Source organism: Amblyomma mixtum, chromosome 7, assembly GCF_055824585.1.
Source record: "Amblyomma mixtum isolate Tamu chromosome 7, ASM5582458v1, whole genome shotgun sequence".
In the NCBI taxonomy this organism is placed as follows: domain Eukaryota; kingdom Metazoa; phylum Arthropoda; class Arachnida; order Ixodida; family Ixodidae; genus Amblyomma; species Amblyomma mixtum.
This window is the reverse complement of record NC_143018.1, coordinates 73,148,521-73,172,683: the sequence shown is the minus strand read 5'-3', so window position 1 is coordinate 73,172,683 and position 24,163 is coordinate 73,148,521. Positions and strand designations below refer to the sequence as shown.

Below are 24,163 nucleotides of genomic sequence, written 5' to 3'. Positions count from 1 at the left end.
CACTTTCGATGCTCACTGAACTCGATCTGCATCGAGATTTTCGAGCGCGCTCGAAACATCCGGTGCTACACGGGCATTTTCAATGCTCCTTGAGAAGTTTCCCTCATGTGTGTTAGGTGGCACCAAATGTTCCTCCAACAGCCATAACAAGGTGATGTCCGGCAACACTGTGCAGGGGGGGGCAGCGGCAGCCAAATCTGTAGCCAGACGCGTGGCGCGCCTTTGTACCTCTGCTGTTGTGCGATGGAACCCGAAGGTCCGTAACGCCTCCGCGATTTCTGCGTAGACTACAGCGTTTCTCTTCTGGCGCCACAAATCATCTATAGGCGGTCTAGCCAGCAGTCGATGAGAGCGGCTGTCTCGCGCTCGCTCCACAGTTTGCGCGTCGATGAGCAGGAGGACGCCATCTTTGTTGTTTACACTGACGGCGAAGCTTGGAGCGTGGTGTCGAGATTATTTATAAATATGTTTGCATATAAGCAGGCATAGTGCCTGAAAATGTTCTGTCTTGCATTTTAATCAATTACAACAACAACAGTTGTAGTTTTGTTTTGTTAACTAGTGTACATTTTTATAGCTTCGTGAGAGCGAGAGTGCTTTCGATTGTGCTTGGAACCTCAAGCGCTCTTGAGGAATCGGCATCGAGTCAAGCAGGATCGAGCTCGATTGTGCTTGAAAGTGGCCGTGTGACAACCGTCGATCTGCATGGAGTTCAATGAGCATTGACTCAATGAGGATCGAAAGTGCCTGTGTGACAGGGGTATAGGATGAGAAGCAGTTTTGCAATCCAGCTTTTCTCTTGTTCCCTAATTCTCTGCCTGCACCACATGCCAGACAAGAAAAACATGTATCATAGCTCATGGTAGAGATGGGCCAGGCATTATTAAGAGTTGTGCAGTCTATCGGAAATGGTGATACTGTGTTGAAATTCCCAAATAATGATGGATTGACAGAGAACAGCGGATGCTGCCTGTTTTCGGCACACAAGTATTGAAGGCGGCTGTTTTGAAGTCAGTGCAATCACGCTATTGTCTGGCATAACTATCCAGATACATCCCCGTTCTAGCTCAACGACTTTCGTAGATTATTTGCAGTGAGACATTCGAAATGCACTCACAAACAGTACACTTGCACTTAGCACATTCATTCTGCAAAAGCAGCAAGAAGAAATCAACCACTATGCTGTGCTTTCTAGACAAAACTGCTGATTGTCATGTTTTTTTATTACAGTTATGCGATGCTCAGGACAGCTGGGTTTAATCTTAAAGGTGCAGTGAAGAGGAATCTGAACTAGTCTTTTTGCCGCGGGAACTCAATCTACACGTTCCGAGCATTCTTAAAAACTTTGATTTATTGCCTTGTGTGGCCGATTTCCCTAATTAATCGAATTACCGTGCGGCTCCCGCCTTTTTTTTTTAATTCACCCCGTACGATGGGCGGAGTCGGCCAACGCGTGGAGTGCCTTTCACCCAGTCCCGTGGCGGCTTGCCGCTCTGCCATCAGCGGAGTAATACGTAGCAATCCGTAGAAGCAAATAGCCCGTGCATATTTTTATTTCCGCGGGCTTATTTTGCAGCTATATTATCTGCGAATGATACTATTTATTCACGGAAACCTAGAAAACAAAACAAAGCGAAAGCAAAGCCTCCACGGAGCTGGCTGAAAGGCACTCCACGCGTTGGTCGACTCCGCCCACCGTACGGGGAGAATGCAAAAAGTAAAGGCGGGAGCCGGACGTTAAGCCGACTTAAATAGGGAAATCGGCCACACAGGGCAATAAGTCGATGTTTCCAACAATGCTTGGAACGTGTAGATCGAGTTCCCGCGGCAAAATGACGAGTTCAGATTCCTCTTCAGTGCACCTTTAACAGGACCAAAATGAGTTTGTTCTCTTCCAACATTTACCAAGGTACCCCCCTGGTGAGCCAATATGCCCGCACCTCCTACATGAGGACCATGGACCAGAGGAACAGCCAGGGCCTGGAGGAAGCCTATGACGTGCCGTGGAATGGTCCCGCCACTAGAAACTCCATGGTACGGTAGGGTATCCCGTTTTCTGCTCACGCCATGTCGCTCTCTCACTAGCTCACACGCAAGCTCTTCCACCACCCGGGCTGCTTCCAGCGATGCATGACTAGCATGATGCCGCTTCTCTTGCACCCTGCAACTGGCAAGAGACCCTACAGTGCCCTGCTCGAGGACTGTCAGGAGGTCCCACCTGGCAAGGAATCTGCTTTCACTGCTTCACTCTTTTTGCTTCGCCTAGGCCTGAAACACGTTCGCTGCACTGCGGCTGTCCTCAGCCATTCTTTTGGTTATACAGTGCTTGCACACAACACAAGATCACATGCATGTGTGCCCCCACTCTTGAACATAGTGCTGCAATTTTAATTTTCAAGCAGTTGTTCAGTACAGTTTTGCAGGAATGATAGCCCACTTCCCTCGACAACTCTATTTCAGCATATGCTATGTGTTTCCCCAATGTGAAATAGGCTTCCCTGAAAAACCATCTTTTCCATAACCATTGAGTGACGATGCCACGGTGGCTTAAAGGGGCTGCGAAACACTGCTTGGGGGGATACCGGCTATACTTCAGGTGGGTTCTTTATGTCACACAGATGCTGACTTGAAAAGAATTACAGGAATCGATGCACAGGAACGGGAGTTCTTCAGTGGAGAAATTTCAAAATACAAGCAAACAAAATGCTGCCCTCAACATGATTTTGGCGGGGCTTCCCACTCCTATTTCGCTCTCCCAATGACGGCACCTGGCGCAACCAATCAAAACAGCTAGACAGAGCACATCGCGGAAGTTTGTACTCCATGGTTGCCTGCTCTCTGTAACTCGTTCTTGCTGAGACGGGCAGCGTCGTTTCAATGCCAGAGCGCCCCTGGTGGTGTATTTTTATTTTACTTGCTTTGCAGGGCTTTTATCTAAGACAAACAAGTTGTTTTTGTTGATCTAATATAAAACGCAGACAGGTGACAAAATGTGTCTCTATTTATTCACACAATTTGCAGTATATTTACTGTTTGTCCGATCATCAAGCTCGCGCCAGGTGATGTAATATCCGCTGCTAAAAACCCGCCACTGTGTGGCGACACCAGTTGTTTTTGGGAGGACATTAAAGTATTAAAAAACGGAATATACGCGGCATTACCGACGTTAATAGCACCATTATAACTCAGCGTATGCAATCAACAGGCAAAACAGTTAACTAAGATTGTGTTTCTGGGCCCCTTTAATGGTTATGGTGCTCAGCTGCTGACCCAAAAGACGCGGCTTCGATCCTAACTGCGGCGGTTGAATTTCGATGGAGGCGAAATTCTGGAGGCTCGTGTACTGTGCGATGTCAGTGCACGGTAAAGAACCCCAGGTGGTCGAAATTCTCGGAGTCCTTCACTCAACGTCTATCATAGCCTGAGTCGCTTTGAGATGCTAAACTCCATGAACCAAACCAAACCATGTTGATCACGCTGGCAGTGCATTGCAGTGTCATGTAAAGCAAAACAAGAAATGCATAGGATAAGGCCGCTGACATTATCCAACAATCTGGGTTGCTACAAAATAGCTACTGCTAGCTTGTACAAAGGTCACTTTTACAGGAAGCTACCACTGCCTTCTTGTGCAGTTCACTGCTCACTACTGAAGGTTGCTCCACTAAAACTTCAGAAAAAGCAGCATTCAAATGTTTTTAGTTTTGGGTGAGGGTATTTCAGGAACCTTGGCACATTTGCTGGTTTTCATCTACCAACCTCAGCATAGCTGTCTTTGAATGTGGCATAGAATTTGTTATTTACCTCCAAGTCACAAAAAATAAAACTGCAGCTTCTTTTGGTATCTCAAACAAAAGAGATATATAAATATATGGCTATTCTTCAGGCAGACAGCAGCGAACGTGTTCTTAGTTACTAGCTTCAATGTGCAAAGCTTTAAGGTAGCGACGAAAAGGATAACATAAGGCTATTTTTTGCAGTGTTACACCACAACACTGTTGGCCGCATAAAGAAATGCCTTTCCTGCTTTAAGACCTCTACAGTGACAGCTGAAATACCCTATAATATGTGATTAATGTTGATTTTTTGGTCAGCTCCACTGTACTGCTTCAAGACAGCCAAGGCTTTGTCAGGTGCACCAACCTTTTTCTTCAGCTTCTTTTTTCCTCGTTAGGAAGAAAAGATTCGAACTCGACTTAATTATATTAGAAACTGCACCATAAAGCTTTGTACAAGCATGGTCTTGAATTCACACTCTGATCCTGCTAATCCTTCATGCTTCTTTTTCCTAGGCCACTTGCATTTTTTCTTCATTTCACATTTCCAGTAGCTGACTTTACTGATGGCTAATTAGCTAATTAAGTAGTATGCACCCAGTGGCTGTTCCTAAGGGTGGCGAAATTTTTGCATGCATGATCAGTTATAATACTTTTCCACTAATATGCAGTCACTGCTGATAATCAGCTCATGCAATGCTTACGTGCATTTAGTCAACTAAAACAGTACAGTACTTGTCTGAACACATTTGGAATTTGCAATCAACAAAGAGTAAAAATGCTGTGCTTAGCAGTGATCACACATACATTTCTAATGAACCGTTTAAAAACACAATTAAGAATGTTTTCAATACAAACCAACAAAAAACTAGTACTGTTTCCACTACCACACAGCCCTTTAGTGCTGAATTGTCAGGTGCTTTCATTGGCTACTGGGGACGTTAGCTTTGTGTGAATGGTTTGTGCAGCCAGCATGGCATTACACAGCACATCACGAACTTCCATGTAGTTCCATGCTAAACATGTCTGCTTTGAGCTTAGTTTATGATGAATGCATGTTTAGAGGGGGAAGTAAAAGCTATATCGCCCCAATAAGTAGTCACACAATTCATGGGATAAGGACCGCACATATTGCAGATTACCGCATCAGTAAGGTGCCCTTTTAGCAGTCCCTTTAGAGAGCCATAAGTTTTTAGAATAAGATTTTTCATTTCAAATAAAGAGTGTGGTACATATAAAGAAAGTACAAAGTATCATTAAAATGCTTCTCTTTCCTTATCTATTCCAGAGAAAAGAAGGAACCTACACTCGCTTGAAGAACAACCGCCAGCAGAACCTTGTCTAAGACGTGAGATACCATAACTAGTCACATTTTCCATATTTCTAGTGCAGCTACTATGGCAAGTTCAGTTGTTTGTGAATGCATTTGTTGCAGTGCTTTGTCACAGTTTATCATAGGCTGCCAAATGATAATGGGCATTCCTAGGCTGTTGGACTCTCTGGCATCACTGTTGGCACGGCTGAACATGATCTTGAGCATGTCAGCAAAAGCAGCAAAAAGCCATGTGACGTTGGCATAAAGTCTGCAGGCTGATACATTTTATGAGCTCATTTTTTATTTATGAAAGCAAGCTTTGCCTACATGTGCTGGCAGAATGTCACAGCAGTCTGTCTAGAAGTCTGTGTTTTGATGTGCAAATACTCATGCTTTTTATAATAGTTTAACTACGTGATCTACTTAACATGATTTTCAGTATGTGTACGAGATATGTCTTCAACTCTCATTTTCAAAATCATTCAGCGTTCGGAAGCTATGATCACTGAATATGCTTTTAATGACTTTCATAGAGAACGTATTGAAATCATCCATTATGCGCATGTTGTCACATCATGTCTCATGGAATTTGCTGTTTAACATCTGCATGCTTATGCCTCTGTATTCAAATTGGTAACGACCACGATAGAAATCTCTCTTATACACCTTCCATGAAAAATTGTGCACTCCAGAATTGCCAATGCTCAACCCTATTCCATTATCACCTTTCAATACCTTACACTGTACTTTCTTAGTTCTGAAACTCTCTCCTAGTGTTAGATGTGGTGTTGCATTTCCACCTCACTTAGTCCATGTAATGATGGTTGGTGCATGATAAAGCAAAATGAAGAAAGCACAAGTATTATCAACAGATAGTTTTAATTGTCCTAGGCAGATTTTTCACTACTGTCTTCAGAGGGCTAGATGGCAGTAACAAGCCAAGCATTTCCTAACCTTCTCACTACTCGCCATCGATAGTGTTGTGTGACTGTGAGGCACATGAAAAGTTTTGCAAATAAGTGTTTTTGTTTGTACTGTGCAAGTGTATATGATAAGCACAAGCTTTTGCTGTATGTACTTTCTGAAATAAACACTGTGAAAACATTCTCATGGCTGTGTAGTGCCAACCTTTTGTCTATATATGCATGTGCATGAAGTATAAGAAATACAAGTGAAGAGTAAGCCTTGAAACACAAAGAACACTTCTAGCCGTTCAGAAAAAATTCAGAAGCTGTGACAGATTAAATATGAACATACAGGAGTTGTCAGTTACGTCACACTGCTATGTCAAACCTGCCACATAATACTAAACTATGCAATAAGATGCAATCTTAAAACTTAGTTTGCAGCGATTACTGGAAATTCACAAGTTAAGATTCAATACAACGCACAAGCAACGAAGCATCCAAGGGAGAAAGGAAGGGCATTGGTGATAACCCTCTTTCCCCAAAGCTATTACAGTCCCACTCGCTACCACCTTCCTGGAACTGCTTGTTTGGGTGCGTTCAGCATGCATACTGCTTAAAGGGGCACCAAGGACAAACTGAAGCAGGCCCTAATCGATAGGGTGCCAAGTTATAATCACAGTGACCACACTCAGTGAAAACAAAACATTTATACTCCAGAAAAGACAAAAAAATAAATACAGGTGTCACCATCACTGGCAAATTTCGCAAGTGAAACAAACCGGTGCACCGACACCAATTTCAGGCATGGATCCCACAGGGTACGCTACGCCACCCTTTTTAGTCGGTTCTTTCCGGTAAGGATGTCACTTGTTTGAATCGACTGGTGGACCACTTCTCACATCCCATTTTTTCAGCACAAAATGCATCTTTTCGTGACGGACAAAAGTCAACATATCCAGAAAGTGCCAAAGAATCCATTTTACCGAGACTAATAATTCCATGGAGTTGGCCTCAGTGTCTATTCAAGGTATTGGGCGGAGACCTGAACAGCACCTTTACCGCAGCAGTGACTAAAGTACGTAGTTACCTGCACACCTAAAGGCAAAGACAGCAAGACATATGCCTTCATCTGTAGGCCACCCCAATGCCCAAACTTGGAAGGAAAACAACCTTCCGCCTCATTTCCTATCCCCCAAGTGATAGCCTGGATCTGCTGCAGCGCATAAATGCAATGCTTTTCATTGTGCAAAATATGCATGCTAGGTCAGCCTAGCAGCCACTGATCAACTATTGCAGCCAGAATAATGTCCACTGACGTGGCTCACGGAACCAATGCCAACCAATGCACCCAAATCTCTGTTGCTTCATACTGATATGAACTGGGGAGGGGAAATCTATGCACGTGCCGGGAACTAATTTTCGGGCCACTCGCGAGTCCATGGGTAAATCAGTCCATGCATCATTTCTGCATTCAAAATTACCAGTCAATGCGAGGGAAGAAATGCAATTCTTGATAGAAGCCCACCTTCACAAAACCCTGGCACCAATCACTGCTCATGCAGTAAATGGTAAACGGTATTCTACTGAACATTTGCTGACTTAATTAATGTGCTTATTATCAATTAAGTAACGGCATCGTATTCAATCCTCTCTTGTTAGCCTTTGAAGATAGTACCACCCGCGGTGGTTCGGAGCGCGGCAGAGAACGGGACAACTTGTGCTTTTTACATGTAAGGTTGGAGATAAAAGCAAAAAGAAATAAGACCAGCTAAAAACGCAAGAAATATCGAAGAGGACGTAGACAGTAGATGACTGTGCATAATGTGAATCTTCTCTTAAGCTGCGCAAATGACGTGTGTCGATGCATGTATTGCAATAATAAAAAAAAAGTCTAGTGCCAAAGAACAACCAGCGCACCTTATGTCACGTTATGAATACGTTTGACGCTTCAGTCGCGTGCACCTTAATTTATACATTACTCAGACTGCCAGTACACTGCTGCCAGCAGGACACGCACTACGGTCTTGAAGGCATGGAAATAACAGAAAAAACGCGAGAAGCTATCCTTTCCTTTCAGCAGTTTGCTTTAGACTTCTGAAACATGCAACAGAAATCGAAGTTAACGAAACCAGCACGCCTAAAGCGGCTTTGCTACAGTGTAACAGACCAAACGCCAAGAAACGAAAGTTTGAAACTCGCGCTCTCGTCAAGAGTTTCCAACGGAATCGTAAACCATCCGCATCGCACAACAGTTACGAGTGCTATGCCGATAACGAACAACACAAACGTTCCTGTACAGGAAGGGGGATTAGAGATGATATGGAGTTTATCTTGTTTGCGTGTGAGCAAAGCGACTGAGAAGTCGCTACAAAATGCCGCTCTTTGGGATGATTTGAAGCGCTCCGTAGAAACGTTGAGCAGCATCCCGATGCGCGAGTGGTTGCGTCTGTTATGTTCACGCGCTTCCCATGAAAACACAGCGATAGAAAAACTACAGCTCACCTTCGGGTGAATCCTTGGCACATCTTCACAAATTATCCATGTTCAGCTCACCGGAACGCGCACCAAATCACGTATAACATAAAACATCCAACGAGCACCATCCAAATGCGCGCACCAACGGCACCAACGGTTGCTTTGCACAATGTTGACAGATGGCCAGACGCGCCCGACTTTTCCCGCTAAATTCGTTGCAGACGACGACTGACGCGCCTTTTCGAGTTTCTATTTCTCATTCTCTGTGCTTTAGAACGCAAGATTTGGCCGTTAGTGAGGTCTTTGTGCTCTTCTGGGATGGTGGAACGAGCAATGTTTTTGTTTGTTTTTTTTTGTAAATTGGCTGGATTCTTTTTGCATGCTGTCCAAAGTGCTTGAATAAATTACATGCAATACAGAGGGATGTGCGGTGGGGATTTGGTTTTATGGGGTTTAACGTCCCAAAGTGACTCAGGCTACGAGGGACGTCGTAGTGAAGGGCTCCGGAAATTTCGACCACCTGGGGTTCTTTAATAACGTGCACTGACATCGCACAGTACACGGACCTCTAGAATTTCGCCTCCATCGAGATTCAACCGCCGCGGGTGTGTGTGTGTGTGTGTGGGGGGGGGGGGGGGGTAAATAGGATTACCCTGTGCTTTCTTGCTACGTAAAATTCGTTCAATGTTCGAATCGATCGTAAGACGAGTATTAAGTAGTGCGCTGTGTGTTATGAACAAAACAGTGTGTTAATATGGTCCAATTCCAATTCCCCAAAATCATTCATGTGATTATTTGGCTCTGAGTGTGGGAGACCTAATAGCCGGGAGATCAGCCGAATATCATATTACATATTACGACACCTGGACCGACTAATTTAATTGAGTAAAGTCAAACTTTTTGCTGAGCTCATTGATGCTTCATTCTCTTGGCAAAAATTATCGCAACGTAAAGACGCACTTTACTTGACGTAACCTAGACGCAAATCGTTGATGATCTATGGAAGTTGGTAAAGAGGCGTCATTATGTTTGTGCTAGAGGTACACTTCACTCCCTTCATTAGAAATGTTAACATCCCCATGGTGATGAGGCGGAGCTCAGAACATTCCATATTGCATTTACTAGACCACCGCAAGAGTTGTCAGTTGTATCTCGATGAAGCTAAGCGGTTCCAGAAACTGGAATCCCAGCGGCTCCCAAAAGTAGCTTGGCAGGGTTTTTGACATGCTGATATTTTATTTCGTGCGCGTGAATTTATCTTCGATTCACTCCTTCAAAAAAAGTCAATAATAAGAGCTATGGGGTTGTGCTTGTATCCTTACCGGTTTCCGGAATTTGTCTGAACATCCATTACAGGATAGCACTAAAACAGGAGAGCATCCTGAAGTAAATTAAAAGATTTATTTGCAGGTGGGTCATGCCTGTGTGCAAAAGAGACCATTGGACTTATTCGCCAATTGTTATCCATCTTGTATATAGTTTCTGCGTAAAGCCTTTCTAGTTTCTGCAATACAGGTATAGCTTCACGCATTGTTATAAATAGCATGTATAAATAAAATTTAAGACCCATCGTCAAATGGTCTAGTCTATAAAAATGTGACGGGCTGACTAGTGGCGTGTTCCAGCATTCGGCTGTCCTTGTGCTGTGCACTTTCTTGTCCGTCTCTTCCATGCTAACTACCTCCTTACCTCTGATTTCGGGACCTTGCCCTGCATGGTCCGCTGGTTCGGAGCTCACAACTTTGCCTGCTAATTTCTGCGTTTTTTTTTTGTTTGTACCGGGGAGGGAAAGAGTTTTTTTTTTGAGGTTTGTGAGCATTATGCGGGAGACGATAGTACATACATGCTGCATGGAAAGAAGGAACACGCTTGAGTATATATCACCGCAATCCTTCACTAATAAAGGGCTTTCAACTCAACTCATCGTACTGCTGAAGACTCCCCAGGATACATGGCCACCGCAGATCTCAGAAATGTTTGAAATCTAAAACAAGCCGAGACATAATTGGTGTGCAAAAAGTACGGATAGATGAAACGATAGTAACATATCGGTGATGGAAAACGGGAAATCAGTTTAACCACAGAAAGAATAAAATTATCTTTACTGCTGGGAAAAAGTTCTGTCAGGAGCTGTATGCCTCTTCGCAGGTTGACCATTGTTCCCACCATAATTTCAGTACAAATTATCTACTAACTTCCAGTCAGCCAGAAACCACTGATACTATGTATATGACAATGATATAGTATAATGCACCTCGAACTATCAAAGCTGAAAGGCGGCGTTGCGATGTATAATTTACTTTTATTAAATCGCCACCCTGTAATATATATGCAAGAACTGCCACTTAGAAGAGGAGATCTAAAAAAGAGGCCTCTCACTGCACTTCCTCGACCCTAAAAGAGTGTATACTACAAATCCTTTCACAACCTATAACTTGTACGCATATGCGTGCTTGTGTATAGCGAATGCAGTTTTGCGCCTCAAGACGTAATGGGCTATGAGGCGTGCCATATAGTAGAGGGCTTTGCATTAATTTCGACCGTTTCAGGTTCTTCGACGCCCACGGAAACATCAATACTCGAGCAATTTTGCATTCCTCCCGTATCGAAATGGGGCCTCCGCTGCAGCATTCGACCTCACGAAACTTGTCTGTTCAGCAACCGAACGCCACAGCAATTGGGTCATAGGGTGGGCGGTTCACTCGCATGATTTGCTGCATTTGGAATACTGGGACATTAAGGCCGGCTGATAAAACTTCACAGAAATAGTCGCTAAATGGGGCGATGATAACAATAGCGAGATATCCATCCTTGAACGTGGCGGCTCGTAGAAAGCAATGGAAATGGATATTTTTATCCGCCTTGTCGCGATTGCCCTTCACGTACAGCATAGAAGCTGCAGAAGTGTTCCCCGCTTGGTGACTAAACAAAATGTAACGGATTTTCACATGCGTTACACTTTTCACAAAGAAGTCGAAGGGAGCCGCTATGCTAAACGACACTATGGGCTGCGGGAGGCACCATCCAACACCTGTACTATAGTAAAAGCCGGGGTACGATTCCGTGCGAAGCTCCTGCAGGCTCTTCCCACACGGTATAGACAACCTTTCCAAGAGTCTTCAAAAGATCCATGGCTGAGGGAACGGCACTCAGTTCAACAGGGATATTTTGTTCACGTTTCCTTATAGCGCAGTGAAATCTCCTAACAGTAAGTGGTTTCGCCCTTGATGTAAAGCCTCCAGATCTAAAGAGACCCGGTCGCCGAGGCCGGAATGGCTAAACGTGCGGTTGGCGTGTTGCAATTGCGTGGGTACGGCATTTGATTCTGAACAATGAAAAAGCGTTGGCTGAATCCTTAGATCGCAAGGGTGTACTCTTCGCAAAATTTCTGGAAGCACAACCAGGATAACTGTGCTTTGCACCGTTACGCTATGTGTCTCTACGGGTTAGCGCCGAAGTAGAGGCTACCGCTGTCACCAACCAGTAACCAAAGCGATCATGCCTATGGCAACCGAAGTGATCATGCCTACGCAGTATATTCCTGCGCAGCATTTGCCCTCCGAGGCAGAGCAAACTCTTGGCAGGCATAAAAACCACTGAGCTTGATTAATAACTGATAAGCGGCTGACCACTGCATGCATAGCATGGATTAGGAGAGGACCAACCTGTACTGGTTCAAGAGTTCATCGTTAGGCAGCCAGCAATTACCGCTTTTAGACGATGCACTCCAACTACTGCTGGTACGTGACGTAGAACAATATCTGCGGCCTGCCGTTGCGTCGTAGCGTCACTTGAGTTCGCACTTGAGTTCGCACTTTCGTACGCAATGAACATTAGGTTGCACGTCCGAAGCTGATATCGAATAGTTGTGTTGGATGCATTAAAAGGACATCTAGGACAAGCCCATTCAATTTAGCTCTTAGTAAAAAACTGCTGTCATGCTCTTTGATGTCTATGTTAATACTTTTGCGCGGCACCAAAATAAATCGATGAGTGAGAAAATTCGATTAAAGAATGTTACACTTTTTTTCTCCACCACTTGATTCAAACTTCGTGATTACCCGTGACGCCGTGGTTACCGACTGGTCTGAATGGTCTAGCGTGGCTTCAGAGATTCGTGCTAAAACATTGTCGCCACTGCAGTCGGACTGCGGGAACAACCGATGACGGTTCTACACTTATTGCTCCGTCCTCAGCGAATGTGACGTCTTTGTCGCTAGAACAGCGTAATCTATCGCGACAGACCAACTTCACTTTGTCCTCACAACAATGCTATTTCGAATTTCCTGTGTGGATACCAAAGAAAAAGCCAGATTTCTTTTATTGATGCGCTCGCCTGCAATCACGGATTTCGCCGGGGTCTGTCCGAAGCCGCGCCGTGACCTTGAAGTGCGGGAGTGAAGCAAGTGGCGACGCGCGCATCACAGGGCTTAGCCAATGAGGAAGCAGCACGGTCGCACAGCTGCAGCCAATGAGAGAGCAGCTATGTCACAGCTGCGGCCAAGTAGTCATGGGGGGGAAAAAAATGAGGAGGGAGCGTCCGGCAACAGCCTGGTCTTCACAAGTAAAAATATAGTGAAAAGGAGAAAGTCGGTCCCCCCGTGATCACGCCACGTGATAGCGTGCGGTGAAATCTAGCCTTGCTGGGCGCGTGCATGCGCGGACTAGCGCGGCAAACTGACTTAGATCAACCTCATTGCTGTAGATGCCTCGTGCCACAAGTTGCGCAGACGCGCGCACTAAATATACCAGAACCAAAACATAAAATACTGAATGGGAGAGCGAAAAACGAGAAAGGGAACAGCTTCACGAGCACTTGGCTTGCGAAGGCTGGCCGCGTGGCTTCGCGCTCCCTCCTCAGTTTTTTTTTTTTTCCTCCATGCATGTTCTGCTGATGCTGTGGGATTCTCGTTTGGGACTCCGGAGAGAGCGGACTTGTGTCGCTTGCGCTTCGTCAATCAGTTCTGCTTCGCATTTTATTAACTATGCAAATCGGTTGTCATTTTTTTTTCTCGCGTGCATGTTCGAACGGCTGAGTGTGCTATAGTAGCTTGCCTCCCAGTGCTAATTAATCCTGATACGGCGCACAGCCGCTGGCAAGAATCTGTCGTTTATTTGCCGGCAATAGCTGGCGTATACACTTCGTCGTGAACACTTCAGCAGCGGCGTGCGCTTGGCCGTGAACTCTCATTCCCAAGCGCTTTTCACTCTCTGTGCCGATGGGACGACTCTTATAGGCGCTATTAACTCAGCTGCTTTTTTCGTAAATTTGGCGAGATTTTTTATGTTCATGACCCAGCGACGTTGTATCGACGACGTATACATATGTACCACGTACGAACATGGTTCCGCGGTTGACTGCAATAACATTTACGAACGCCATTACATTCCGCACTTACTCTGCTCGAAAGTCAGGGACCTGTCTTGTTCGGGTTAGATTTTTTCTCCGTTGACCATGGAAACTTTGCCTCTTTTGCGGCTGCTGTAAATAGAGACATTTGTAAATGGTGTCTCGTCAAGTTGTCATATGTGTCGTAAAGCAACGACAACCCTTCATTAGTGCTTCAGGCAACCACGAGGAGGCTGCTATAATAGTGACGCTGCGCTGAGAACGGTGTGGCTGACTGTACAATGGAGCGACGTGCAATCGGTACTGCGCTATCGGCTTCGATAATTGCTCGCTGCTGCCTTCTTTTCGTATCACCTTCTTTTCTTTCCAGCTCTTCCACTTGTATAGTTTCAGTTTTTTTTGTCTTTTTTCTTCCCGCCGTCTAGGACGCCCTTAAAGACCTTCCACACGCTGCAACTGCACCGAGGAAACTCCGACGCTGTCGCACAGCTCACAATCCGATTATCGTGGAGTGCTTTCATACGCCTTCATCACTGCGCTAGTTCCCTGACGCGTGTGTACAGTTGCTCGCCATTCGCTATAATCACCGGTGCAGATCGAATGTTCAATCTGGCGTTTATTAATACAAGTTATGAGCTACACACAATTCTTGTTATTCAAACAAACAATTGGAAGCGTGATATACGAGAACGCCCAGCAAAATAGCCGCTGCAACTGCTACTTTCACGTCTTTCGCCCCGCCTACGCAAGTTAGCTGAGGCGCCACCACGCGCTTGCTCGTTGTTCATGAGGAAGCGATCGCATCGATTTCAACCATGAGTTCAATTCGACCCACTTGTGGCTAGTCAGAAATTGGATGAAGGCGGCTGTGACAAGCGCGACTATCGTGCGAATCGCAAAGCTTCAGGAATCGCAGTAATTTGTAGCGAAAGTAGAGCGATGCGAAACGCCATTCTCAGCCCAATACAAAGCGCAAAGCCACAACTAGAATCAGTCCTCATGCTCATGATCGTAACTGAATACATATTTCCTTACGGAAAGTTTCGAGCGCGCGACTTTTTAAACTACTGCCGCTGCCTGCTTTTTTTCTTTCTCAAATTTAGCCTATTCATTCCGTTCCACCTACCATGTCCTTTCACGATGTCTAAAAGGTTCCGATTTTTTCCCCCCCACCCTTGGTGGTGCATTCACAACGAAGGCTACGCTTTAGATCATGCAGCCGATTTCCACGAGCCAAGCTTTCTTGAACTGGTTAATTCCTTCATTCTCTCTCGCTTAATTCGGCCCCACGTGACGGCTGACACGCGCACCTAATCATTAAAACGAATCGGCTGTCACGTGAGAGCCGACTTTCTTCTATAATTTTAATTATCCCCTTCACGACGCTCACTACTGAGTTTTGCCTCCTCCACGATCGCACGTGGCACACTCTGGAGAGCGCTCGCTGATTAGACTCGCACTACCTGGACTTTCGCTTCGGGGAACGAGGTAGTTTCTTTTTCGTTACGACATTCTACGCCAACACCGCTCACTTGAAGGAAATTAAGTTCCTCATGCCTCTGTCGCTGTACCGGTAATCAGTCGTTCTGATCACTAATGCGCTTGCTTCTCCTTACGCGCCTCAACTGAAACAGCTTCACGTTTTCCACAAGCAGGTACAATATAACCACCCAGCGCTCACTAGGGAGAGGACACAAATAACATAATGACAGGCATGGGCGTCCGGAAGGGGGGGGGGGGGGGGGGTTGCCCCCCCTCCCCTGGAATTACGGATATTATTTATGCACTAGTTCCTTTTTGGTGCTAACCTACCGCCGCCCCCATCCCCGGACATCAGGTGATTCCCCCCCCCCCCCCCCCCCCCCCTGGAAAAAGTTCTGTGGACGCCCTTGATGACAGGGAACAACTGAGCACAACGTTGTCGTTATGTTCACCGTGTCGTTATACGTTCATCGGGGCATTTTCTGCGTTCCAAAGTTAACCCGCTCATGCAAATTAGCATGCATATACCTCCTGGCCGCTTTTCAAGCCTTGCAGAATGTCGCGCAACAACGTGCCAAGCCTCGCCTCACAAGGCAATTATCCGGCCTTGACCTTAACGCTTTGCTGCTGCTGCTGCGATAAGAATGAATAGACACTCAAGGCGCGCCAGAGATAAAGAGCGAGCCTTTATCGGAATATGAGAGCTTTCGATATGCCGAACAATGCGCACAATTTGCCTTACTAGGCCCTAACGGAGTTCATGCAACCCGCTCAGAGAATTCTTTCCGTCTGCGTTGAGAGATCGCAGCTGCGCAGTCGTGGCCGAGTGGTTAAGGCGATGGACTAGAAATCCATTGGGGTCTCCCCGCACAGGTTCGAATCCTGTCGACTGCGAACTTTTTTTGTCGCCCTTGACATGGGCCCGATCACTATATACAAATTGCATTCGATGTTTTGTAGCAGTGGATGCGAAATTTCCCATAATTCCACCGAGAAGTTCGCTCAGCGAACTCTCCGCATTTCCGCACGTCGCGTGCAGCTGCGCAGTCGTGGCCGAGTGGTTAAGGCGATGGACTAGAAATCCATTGGGGTCTCCCCGCACAGGTTCGAATCCTGTCGACTGCGAACTTTTTTTATAGCACTTGACATAAGCCGGATAACTAAATATAAATGACATTCGATGTTTTGCAGCAATGAACGCGAGATTTCCTTAAATTCCACTGAAAAGTGTGCTCAGCAAACTCTCCGCATCTTCGCACGGTCCGTACAGCTGCGCAGTCGTGGCCGAGTGGTTAAGGCGATGGACTAGAAATCCATTGGGGTCTCCCCGCACAGGTTCGAATCCTGTCGACTGCGAAATTTTTTTATCGCCCTTGACATGAGCCGGATAACAAAAGATAAATGACATTCGATGTTTTGTAGCTGTGAACGAGAAATTTGGCAAAATTCCACTGAAAAGTGTGCTCAGCAAACTCTCCAAACCTTCGCGCGGCCCGTACAGCTGCGCAGTCGTGGCCGAGTGGTTAAGGCGATGGACTAGAAATCCATTGGGGTCTCCCCGCACAGGTTCGAATCCTGTCGACTGCGAACTTTTTTTATAGCACTTGACATGAGCCCGATAACTAAGTATAAATAGCATTCGATGTTTTGTAGCTGTGAACGCGAAATTTCCCAAAATTCCACTGAAAAGTTTGCTCAGCAAACTCTCCAAATCTTCGCACGGCCGCCCGTACAGCTGCGCAGTCGTGGCCGACATGGGAGCGAACGAGTCGGACCAATGTGGGGCTACCCCATTTGTTTTTGAGAGAGGTTGTCTCCAGATTTATGTTTCTGCGGGACCAAAGTGATCCTTTCTTAAGAAGCGTCATACAAGTTAGGGTACGTGAACTCCTTCCCATTTACGTTGTGTCGACGAGTGACGTACGAAGCATGTGTGTCCGCGACTTCCTGTTTTAGGTTGTTGCTTCTTTCCAGATGTTGAAAGCTCGATTTTCTTTAGAATTTTTGTATAATGTTTCTAAGAAGCAATTGTACAAGGATATATGTGATTTTATGATGCCCGTGCCTTTGTATGGTTCCATATACAGTGCAGGTAAAGGAAGAGATATCCTAAAAAGAGTTAAAAAGATGCCAATCAGTTCTTCAGCCACAACATTCTTCTTCCATCCCCACAGCGATACACTGCCGGTAAAACCCTGGCTTGAAGCCAAGGGAATCTTTGTTCCGTGGTCTATAAACTGTCTACTGTGCAGAAAGCCGGAGACCACAGAACATATCTTCCTCGAGTGTTCTGTTGTAATATTCCTGTGGGACATCCTTCAAAGAACCTTAAAAAAAGACCTCCCGTTGTCACCTCGCGGCAACCGGTTTCTACCTGTCCGAAATCTCGGTAGCGTGCCCCTAGATATGGTCATGCTGTGGAAAGTGCGTGTGGCAGACCGGAATGCAGAAATTGATACTCGCCCTGCGAGGCAGTACTTTATTGAGAGCATTTGATATGTCAGAACTGTGCGCTGGTATATCATATAATGGAAATTAAAAAGAGGCACCATTTAACAGCGCATGGTTTACGGTATATCACTGCATTGCCATTTTTTATGAACCCTTAGACGTGTTTTTTTCCTCTAATTTGATTACACAGCCTCTGTAAATCACGCATGATGGACCGACATTGTGAACCTGTTGTTTCTGCAAAATACCAGTTAATTACAATGGTTATACACCTAAAAGGAGCCTATGCCCAGAACCAGTTCGAACCGAAGCGGCACGCACTCTTACTGCTGTTCTCTTTATTGCCTTTTTTCGAGGGCTTTGTAGCTTAGTTGTGACGTCGTATTATGATGTATTAATTATGTACTATGCATTGCCTGTCTTCTTGTACAGTCAGGGACAAAAGTCTCCGGACCACGTGTTCCTCTAACGAAGCCGATAGCCAAGGGCGTCCGCAGAATTTTTTGCAGGGGGGGGCCCCGTTGGTGCCCCGGGGGGGGGTATGTTCGTAGCAAAAAGGCGCTATTTGCGGAGTAAATTTATTTATATATATATAAATAAAAATTAAACAAAATGCACACATGAAAGAAAAATTACAAACAGCAAATTAAAGCGCGGCTAGGAGAGGTACATTGGAGTTTATCAACGAAGAAACAACTAAAATTAATAAAAAATGCAAAAAGATGCTATATCACTTCGTGGAGAAGAGTGCTCAGTCTTCCTGCATACGGGTTCTCGACTCACCCGGATTGATGACCAGCACACAGCACAATATGTTCGCAAACACGCAACTACAGTCACTCAGTCAGTCTTCCTTGAACAGCAACTGTAGGCGCCTCGGATTTTTCTGGGCGAATTGCGTAATTACACGTGTGATAAATTCACTTCTGTGCTTCATTACACGCTCTCGGTGCACACTCATCATACACATTGATTGGAAAAACTGTTGAACGCGTACGTTGAAAACAAAAGATGACTATATATACAACGAAAACTTATTTACAAGATAAATGCACGCTCGCAGCTTCATACACCTCGCTCCATCTTGCTTGCGCATCCGCACAGTCGAGCAACCCCACACACACTGCTCGCCGCTCGTCGTTTTCTCGTCCGCTGTCTTGGTTGTTCTCAGCTTCGCTGACAACCGGCCACTAAAAACACCCAAGCACAAACACAGAGGCGCGCACACGTGCGAGGGCTTACTTGCCGCAGTATCCCCGAATGCGCACTTTGGGGGTGAAAGGAACGCCGCGCAACTTCCGAGGGGAAGGGACACTCGCCACTCCGGTCGGAAAATTTGTTTTTGTGTTTTTATGGGGTTCAGAGCCCCAAAACGACTCAGGCTATGAGGGATGGAGTAGTACAGAGTTCCGGGTAATGTCGACCACCTGGGTCTCTTTACCATGCACTGACACGCACAGTACATGGGCGCTGTTGTGATTTGAGGCCCAGCCAGAGGTGACAGGCGAGCCAGGCAGGCGCCATCGGGCTGCGTTGACCAAAGGCGCTGGTTTTCACAGAAGACGCAAAGAACGCTGGTGTGGGGGCGCCTCGGAAGACTGCGTCGCCGTGAACAAAAGCAGCTAATCCCCTTTGCCGGAGATTCTGAAAGCGGCGCTTCTACCGAACTGCGCTACACGTGGATCGGAGGAGACAGCGAGCGGCGGCGGCGCCAACTCATCGCCCGCTTGCCCCTGAGCAGCCCGACAAAGCGGGGGTGGACACGGCTGATTTGTCCTTCCCTCCTTAAGAATTCATCGGTGACCGGCGTAACGACATAGGCGAAAACAAGATGCCCCGTGCACTGTCTGCCTCCGTGTCGCTATCTCTCTAGAGATCAAAGAAACAGACACCCATCTCAAGGCGGCTCGAAACACATGCTCGCCGGTGCCGCTGTATGTCTGGAACAGGTCGCCCTTCAGTAGAGCTAACGATGGCGTGGTTTGAAAACGGCGGAACGACGCACGCCCGGACGCGGCATTTCGCAGATGTGACCATGCGGGGCTGCTTTTACCCTTTTGACTGAGCGCACCACCGCCCCTGGTGTGCGGCCATCACTCACGGTTCGAGTGAGTGATTTTCCAGGGGGGTGCAACCGCCCCCCCTTGCCCCCCCCCCCCCCCTCCGGACGCCCATGCCGATAGCTCTGCTATTAGTCGGCGGCTGGAGACCACACTTGTGGAGGTAAAAGTTAAATTTTTGTTCTTTCATCTCCACAAGTGCGGTCTGATAGTAGAGCTATAAGCTTCGTTTGAGGAACACGTGGTACGGAGACATTTGTCCCCGACTGTACATGCTTGGTTTTCTCTGTCGCACGTGGTATACATGGTATTGATTTGCCACTGTGCTCCTTGTACATCGTTCATGTGCATAAAACATTGAATCACTGTAATAAATACCATGATAAAAAAAAAAAACGAAGCCATGGCCAAGTCGTTAAGGCGATATGCTAGAAATCCATTGGGCCTCCCCGCATAGGTTCGAATACTTGGGCCTGTCCCAAAAAAGAACCCGGACTACGTTCCTGCATCCCTCACTTCATCTGATTAGGCGGCAAGTTGAAACCAATAGCTTCACATGAACCAACTTTATCGGGGAAGTTATAGTTTATGGTACCAACTTTTGCTGCGCGCAGGAGTGCAGATTGGAAAAGGCATTTTTCATCAAGAGCGCACCCAATAGGATTACCAGTTTGCAACCAGCTAAAGAAACTGTCGACAGTTTTTACGCAACGTAAGGGCGCCATCTTAGGGCAAAGAGCCCAGTTTTCATGGTGTATGGCGGGGTAGATGGCGATAAGCGGATTGAAAAAGGCCCAAGCTTTCGGCTGTACTTCTGGTTATCAACTTGGCGGCCGCCATGGTGTCAGTGCGAAGTACGTACTATACAGAACAGTTTATCTGCACTAAAATTAATTTTTCACACCACAGACGCTTTGTTTTATATAATATTGCCTACTACATATAGAACTGCAACCGTATTCTACAAATAACTGCGCTGATCAGAGTGTTGCTGCAGTTATATTAGTGCACCTCCCCATAGCAATCTCCGCTCCTTCTCTGTGGGTCACGGAAGACCCGTATGGTGTCTTGCAGTCGTGGCCGAGTGGTTAAGGCGATGGACTCGAAATCCATTGGGGTCTCCCCGCACAGGTTCGAATCCTGTCGGCTGCGTAGTTTTTTTTTCTCTCTCTTAATCTAATTCCCCCACCTGTGACGATGCCATCAGACTTCTTTTACTGCGAAAGAGCAACTAAACGTGGTCTCAGCAGAGAATCATGTGTGAAACCTCGCAGTAACTGTGGTAAGGTCGGGTTAGTTCGTAGGAGCATCGCGCCAGCTGCAGTAAAAGGGAGGGTGACCTTGAGGATGATCTTGGCTAAACCTTGCACAGCTACAGCCCATGCAGATACAAAATCAATATTGCCGCTACTGGGTTTCCAACCCGAGGCGGCACGAACAGATCACCTTCGCTAGCCATTGCACGAGAGCTCTATGCTATCGCTGCAGCCGATCACGCCTGGTGTTAAACTGCAACACACTCTCGCGCTGTGGGTTGCGCATCGCCGACTTCATCAACTTCCACCTGCGGTGGGACCAAATCAGATCAGGTTATAACCTCGATCAGAGTTTGCCGCTGTAAGTTCGCCGCTTACACAATTGTGTACAAAGCGTCTGAAAGGGTTTACCTGAGTCTAATCATTGCCAGACTTGCCGAAGACCCAGCAATGAGGTAGGGTTTAAAACCCTACCACTTTTTTGCTAAACGTCTCAATACAGGGAACGCAGCCGCGATGCCCTCGACCTGTGCTAGTCGCCTGGTGCATATGAACTCATTTTTTTTTAGACAGAGAGCTAGCCTACATTCTCTTTAAGGTTGCTTTAATGGGAAACACAGATTTCAGGTGCCTGTAAGAGTTTCTCTAACAAATCATACATTCATACTTAGCAGCGCAAAAAACGAGGACCAAAGCGAACGAGGAGACACAACACTGCGCTTGTGTTGTGTCTCCTCGTTCGCTTTGGTCCTCGTTTTTTTGCGCTGCTAAGTATGAATCCACACCAACTAGCCCAACTTTCTGTACTTATTAAAGCATACATGACGGTGCAGGATAAAGCAGGAAAGCAAGTACAACATCAAGCAGTCTGGCGGCGATATTAGACTCAGCTTAAGCTCTGATCGAGGTTAAGCTGGTGTGATCTGTTGGCACCGCAGAGGGCATTTAAAGGGAGACTGAAGCACTTTTTTTGAAAATCAGGCTGGCAGCGGCGTCCTATAGTTTGTCATGCTGTATACTGGAATATCGCATTCAAATAACGCAAAAACAAGCGCGAATTGCCTTTTTTAGCCGAAACATGCGGCCTGTGCCGCGGGGCACGCCGCGCGGCGCGCCGCCGCCCGTGATTGGTCAAGAGAGGTCGTGACGTCACTTTGAGGACTGGAGAAGCTGCCGATGCGGATCCGGCGCTGCGTTGAGTGCAGATGGCAGCTTTCCGTGTCGTTGTAAAAGCGAATACGGCAACAATTTTTTTTTACTGACCTCCGAAGAAAAGGATGCTACAGTTTGCTCATTCCACGTATCGCCTGAAACCGAAAAGACACAAGCAAAAAATTCTACGCCTAGCACAAGCATACGCCAGCATCAAAGACGCGATGCAGACCATACGTAAAAGGTGCCAGCACAACCTCGGCTCGTATTCTCGGAAAGGAAGAGGTGCGAACAATACTCCAGTCAATTACCACCACCGACGCCTCCTGGCTCGCCCGGAAGAGCGTCATCCTAAAGAAAAGGCCCAAAGCACTGTGTAGAAAAAATCCTGTTCTCAGTACCCGGCGTTGCAGGTTGGGGCAAGAAAGTATTTCAAGAAAACGATGAAGGAGGACAAAGTTGATATCAAAATTAGCGAAGCGCAGTGGCCAAGCACTGCCAGGCATATGACCACAGGATAGTGACGCCATCATTGTGCGCTGGAAACCAAGCCAAATACGCGCACAAGGCTGCTGCTTCACTCGTGGCGCGTTCAGCAGATGCCAGAAAATATTAATCGCTGCCTCGGAAACGTTCGCCCTTCCTAGATTTGCAGTTTACGTTCAGTGAAGTAGTTGCCAACTATACGTGTGTTTAAAAGCCAAACTAGCTGCAACTCGCACGCTGCCACAACTTAATGAAGAAACCGAGTAAGGTTGCGGTGTTTTTTTTGCAAAAACTCGGTTGGCATTCATTTCTCTCATAAATTTGCATCCGAAATCAACGTCGAACGCTTTCATTTTAATCGCTTAGCTGCGATTAAACGAGATGCCGCACATGAAGAGCTTCGATGCTTGCTTGCTTTGCTTTATTGTGCTTTGCTCTGCTTGTCTGGTTGCTTGCTTGCTTGGACACGTCGAACCGAGTATAAAATCACTAACCGAGCCTTGCTGAGCACGTCTCAGGAGGTCTGGCCGCACCTAAGCTGAGGAGAGCAACACATGCTTAAGCCTCTACAAGGTTTCTTCATGGGCTAAGTGAGCATGTTTCTACTTTTAAAAGAGGCGCTTCTTCGGAATGGTGACACGCCTCTCATGCGCGAGAAGATCGAAGGAACTGTGTCATGGTTCAGCCGCGCCTTTTCGACACAAATCTCCAGAGGTCACATTAGGGACAAGCTCTGCATGTAGCCGCTCTTACGAAAGTGCTTCGCGCAGAGTAGGCTTGCTTTGGTCAGCTTGAATTCTTCGTCACAGCAGCGAGCGCTTGCGCTGCGAGCTTATGATCTTGCGAAAAACAGTGGAAGACGACACAGTCTCGGCCGTATTTGTTCATGGACACGAACGCAGAGTAGTACCTCGTGTTGAATCTGATTCTCAAGGTCGGCTGACACGCTTTGTACGTCACAACGCACGCAGCACGAGAAACAACGCGCGCTGAAAGTTCGCTCGGGTGCGCCGAAGTATCCCCGGCTCCTCAACGTGACGTCACGTTGGCCGACATGGACGAGGTTTCCCTCTCCGCTGTCCTCCTCTCCTACGCTCGCGCGGGACGCGGGTGATTTGAACATCGCGTTTTTAATTGGTGATTGCGCCACTGTTTTAGCCAAAATAGGAAAAAATTATTTCACACACGTGATCAGCAATCACACTACTTCAAAACCCTAAAAAATTAGCTGATTCGAAAACCGCCTCAGTATCCCTTTAATGAATGCACAGCACGAGAGCGTGATACCGGCTGCGGTGATAGCACTGTGCTCTCGTGTAGTGGCCAGCGAAGCAGATCTGTTCGCACTGTAGCGGGAACGAATCCCAGTCGCGGCAACATTAATTTAATTTATTCATTTATTCAAGATCAAGGTTTCAGCGATAGCTCGGCTTTTGCAGCTCTGGTCATGAATTT

General features: G+C 46.6%; 1 protein-coding gene, 1 long non-coding RNA gene and 5 other non-coding genes across 24 annotated transcripts in view; 6 read left to right on the top strand and 1 right to left on the bottom strand.

Annotated features, from left to right (window-relative positions):
• The window catches only part of LOC149336498 (cell adhesion molecule Dscam1-like), a 130,356-nt gene extending 124,158 nt beyond the window's left edge, over nucleotides 1-6,198 (top strand). For 17 of the 18 annotated variants that reach the window (XM_089552945.1, XM_089552951.1, XM_089552953.1 and 14 more), the window contains 2 exons: nucleotides 1,910-2,034; nucleotides 5,062-6,198. In XM_089552945.1, the coding sequence (XP_089409071.1) occupies nucleotides 1,910-2,034; nucleotides 5,062-5,118 (182 nt within the window). In that variant the 3' untranslated portion in view covers nucleotides 5,119-6,198. Of the gene's footprint in view, nucleotides 1-1,909; nucleotides 2,040-5,061 lie in introns of all 18 variants that reach the window. The other variant, XM_089552944.1, reaches the window with a different exon arrangement.
• Nucleotides 1-8,633, bottom strand: part of LOC149336497 (uncharacterized) — a 111,669-nt gene extending 103,036 nt beyond the window's left edge. The window contains exon 1 of the long non-coding RNA XR_016284286.1: nucleotides 8,499-8,633. This is a non-coding gene — a long non-coding RNA (uncharacterized LOC149336497). The remainder of the gene's footprint in view (nucleotides 1-8,498) is intronic.
• Nucleotides 8,634-16,115: 7,482 nt separating this feature from the next.
• Nucleotides 16,116-16,197, top strand: TRNAS-AGA (transfer RNA serine (anticodon AGA)). Its single transcript has one exon. It is a non-coding gene; the product is annotated as a tRNA-Ser (tRNA).
• A 149-nt stretch (nucleotides 16,198-16,346) lies between these two features.
• On the top strand, nucleotides 16,347-16,428 carry TRNAS-AGA (transfer RNA serine (anticodon AGA)). The gene has a single exon. It is a non-coding gene; the product is annotated as a tRNA-Ser (tRNA).
• Nucleotides 16,429-16,577: 149 nt separating this feature from the next.
• TRNAS-AGA (transfer RNA serine (anticodon AGA)) lies at nucleotides 16,578-16,659 on the top strand. Its single transcript has one exon. It is a non-coding gene; the product is annotated as a tRNA-Ser (tRNA).
• Nucleotides 16,660-16,808: 149 nt separating this feature from the next.
• Nucleotides 16,809-16,890, top strand: TRNAS-AGA (transfer RNA serine (anticodon AGA)). The gene has a single exon. It is a non-coding gene; the product is annotated as a tRNA-Ser (tRNA).
• Nucleotides 16,891-20,884: 3,994 nt separating this feature from the next.
• TRNAS-CGA (transfer RNA serine (anticodon CGA)) lies at nucleotides 20,885-20,966 on the top strand. The gene has a single exon. It is a non-coding gene; the product is annotated as a tRNA-Ser (tRNA).
• Nucleotides 20,967-24,163: the final 3,197 nt, after the last annotated feature.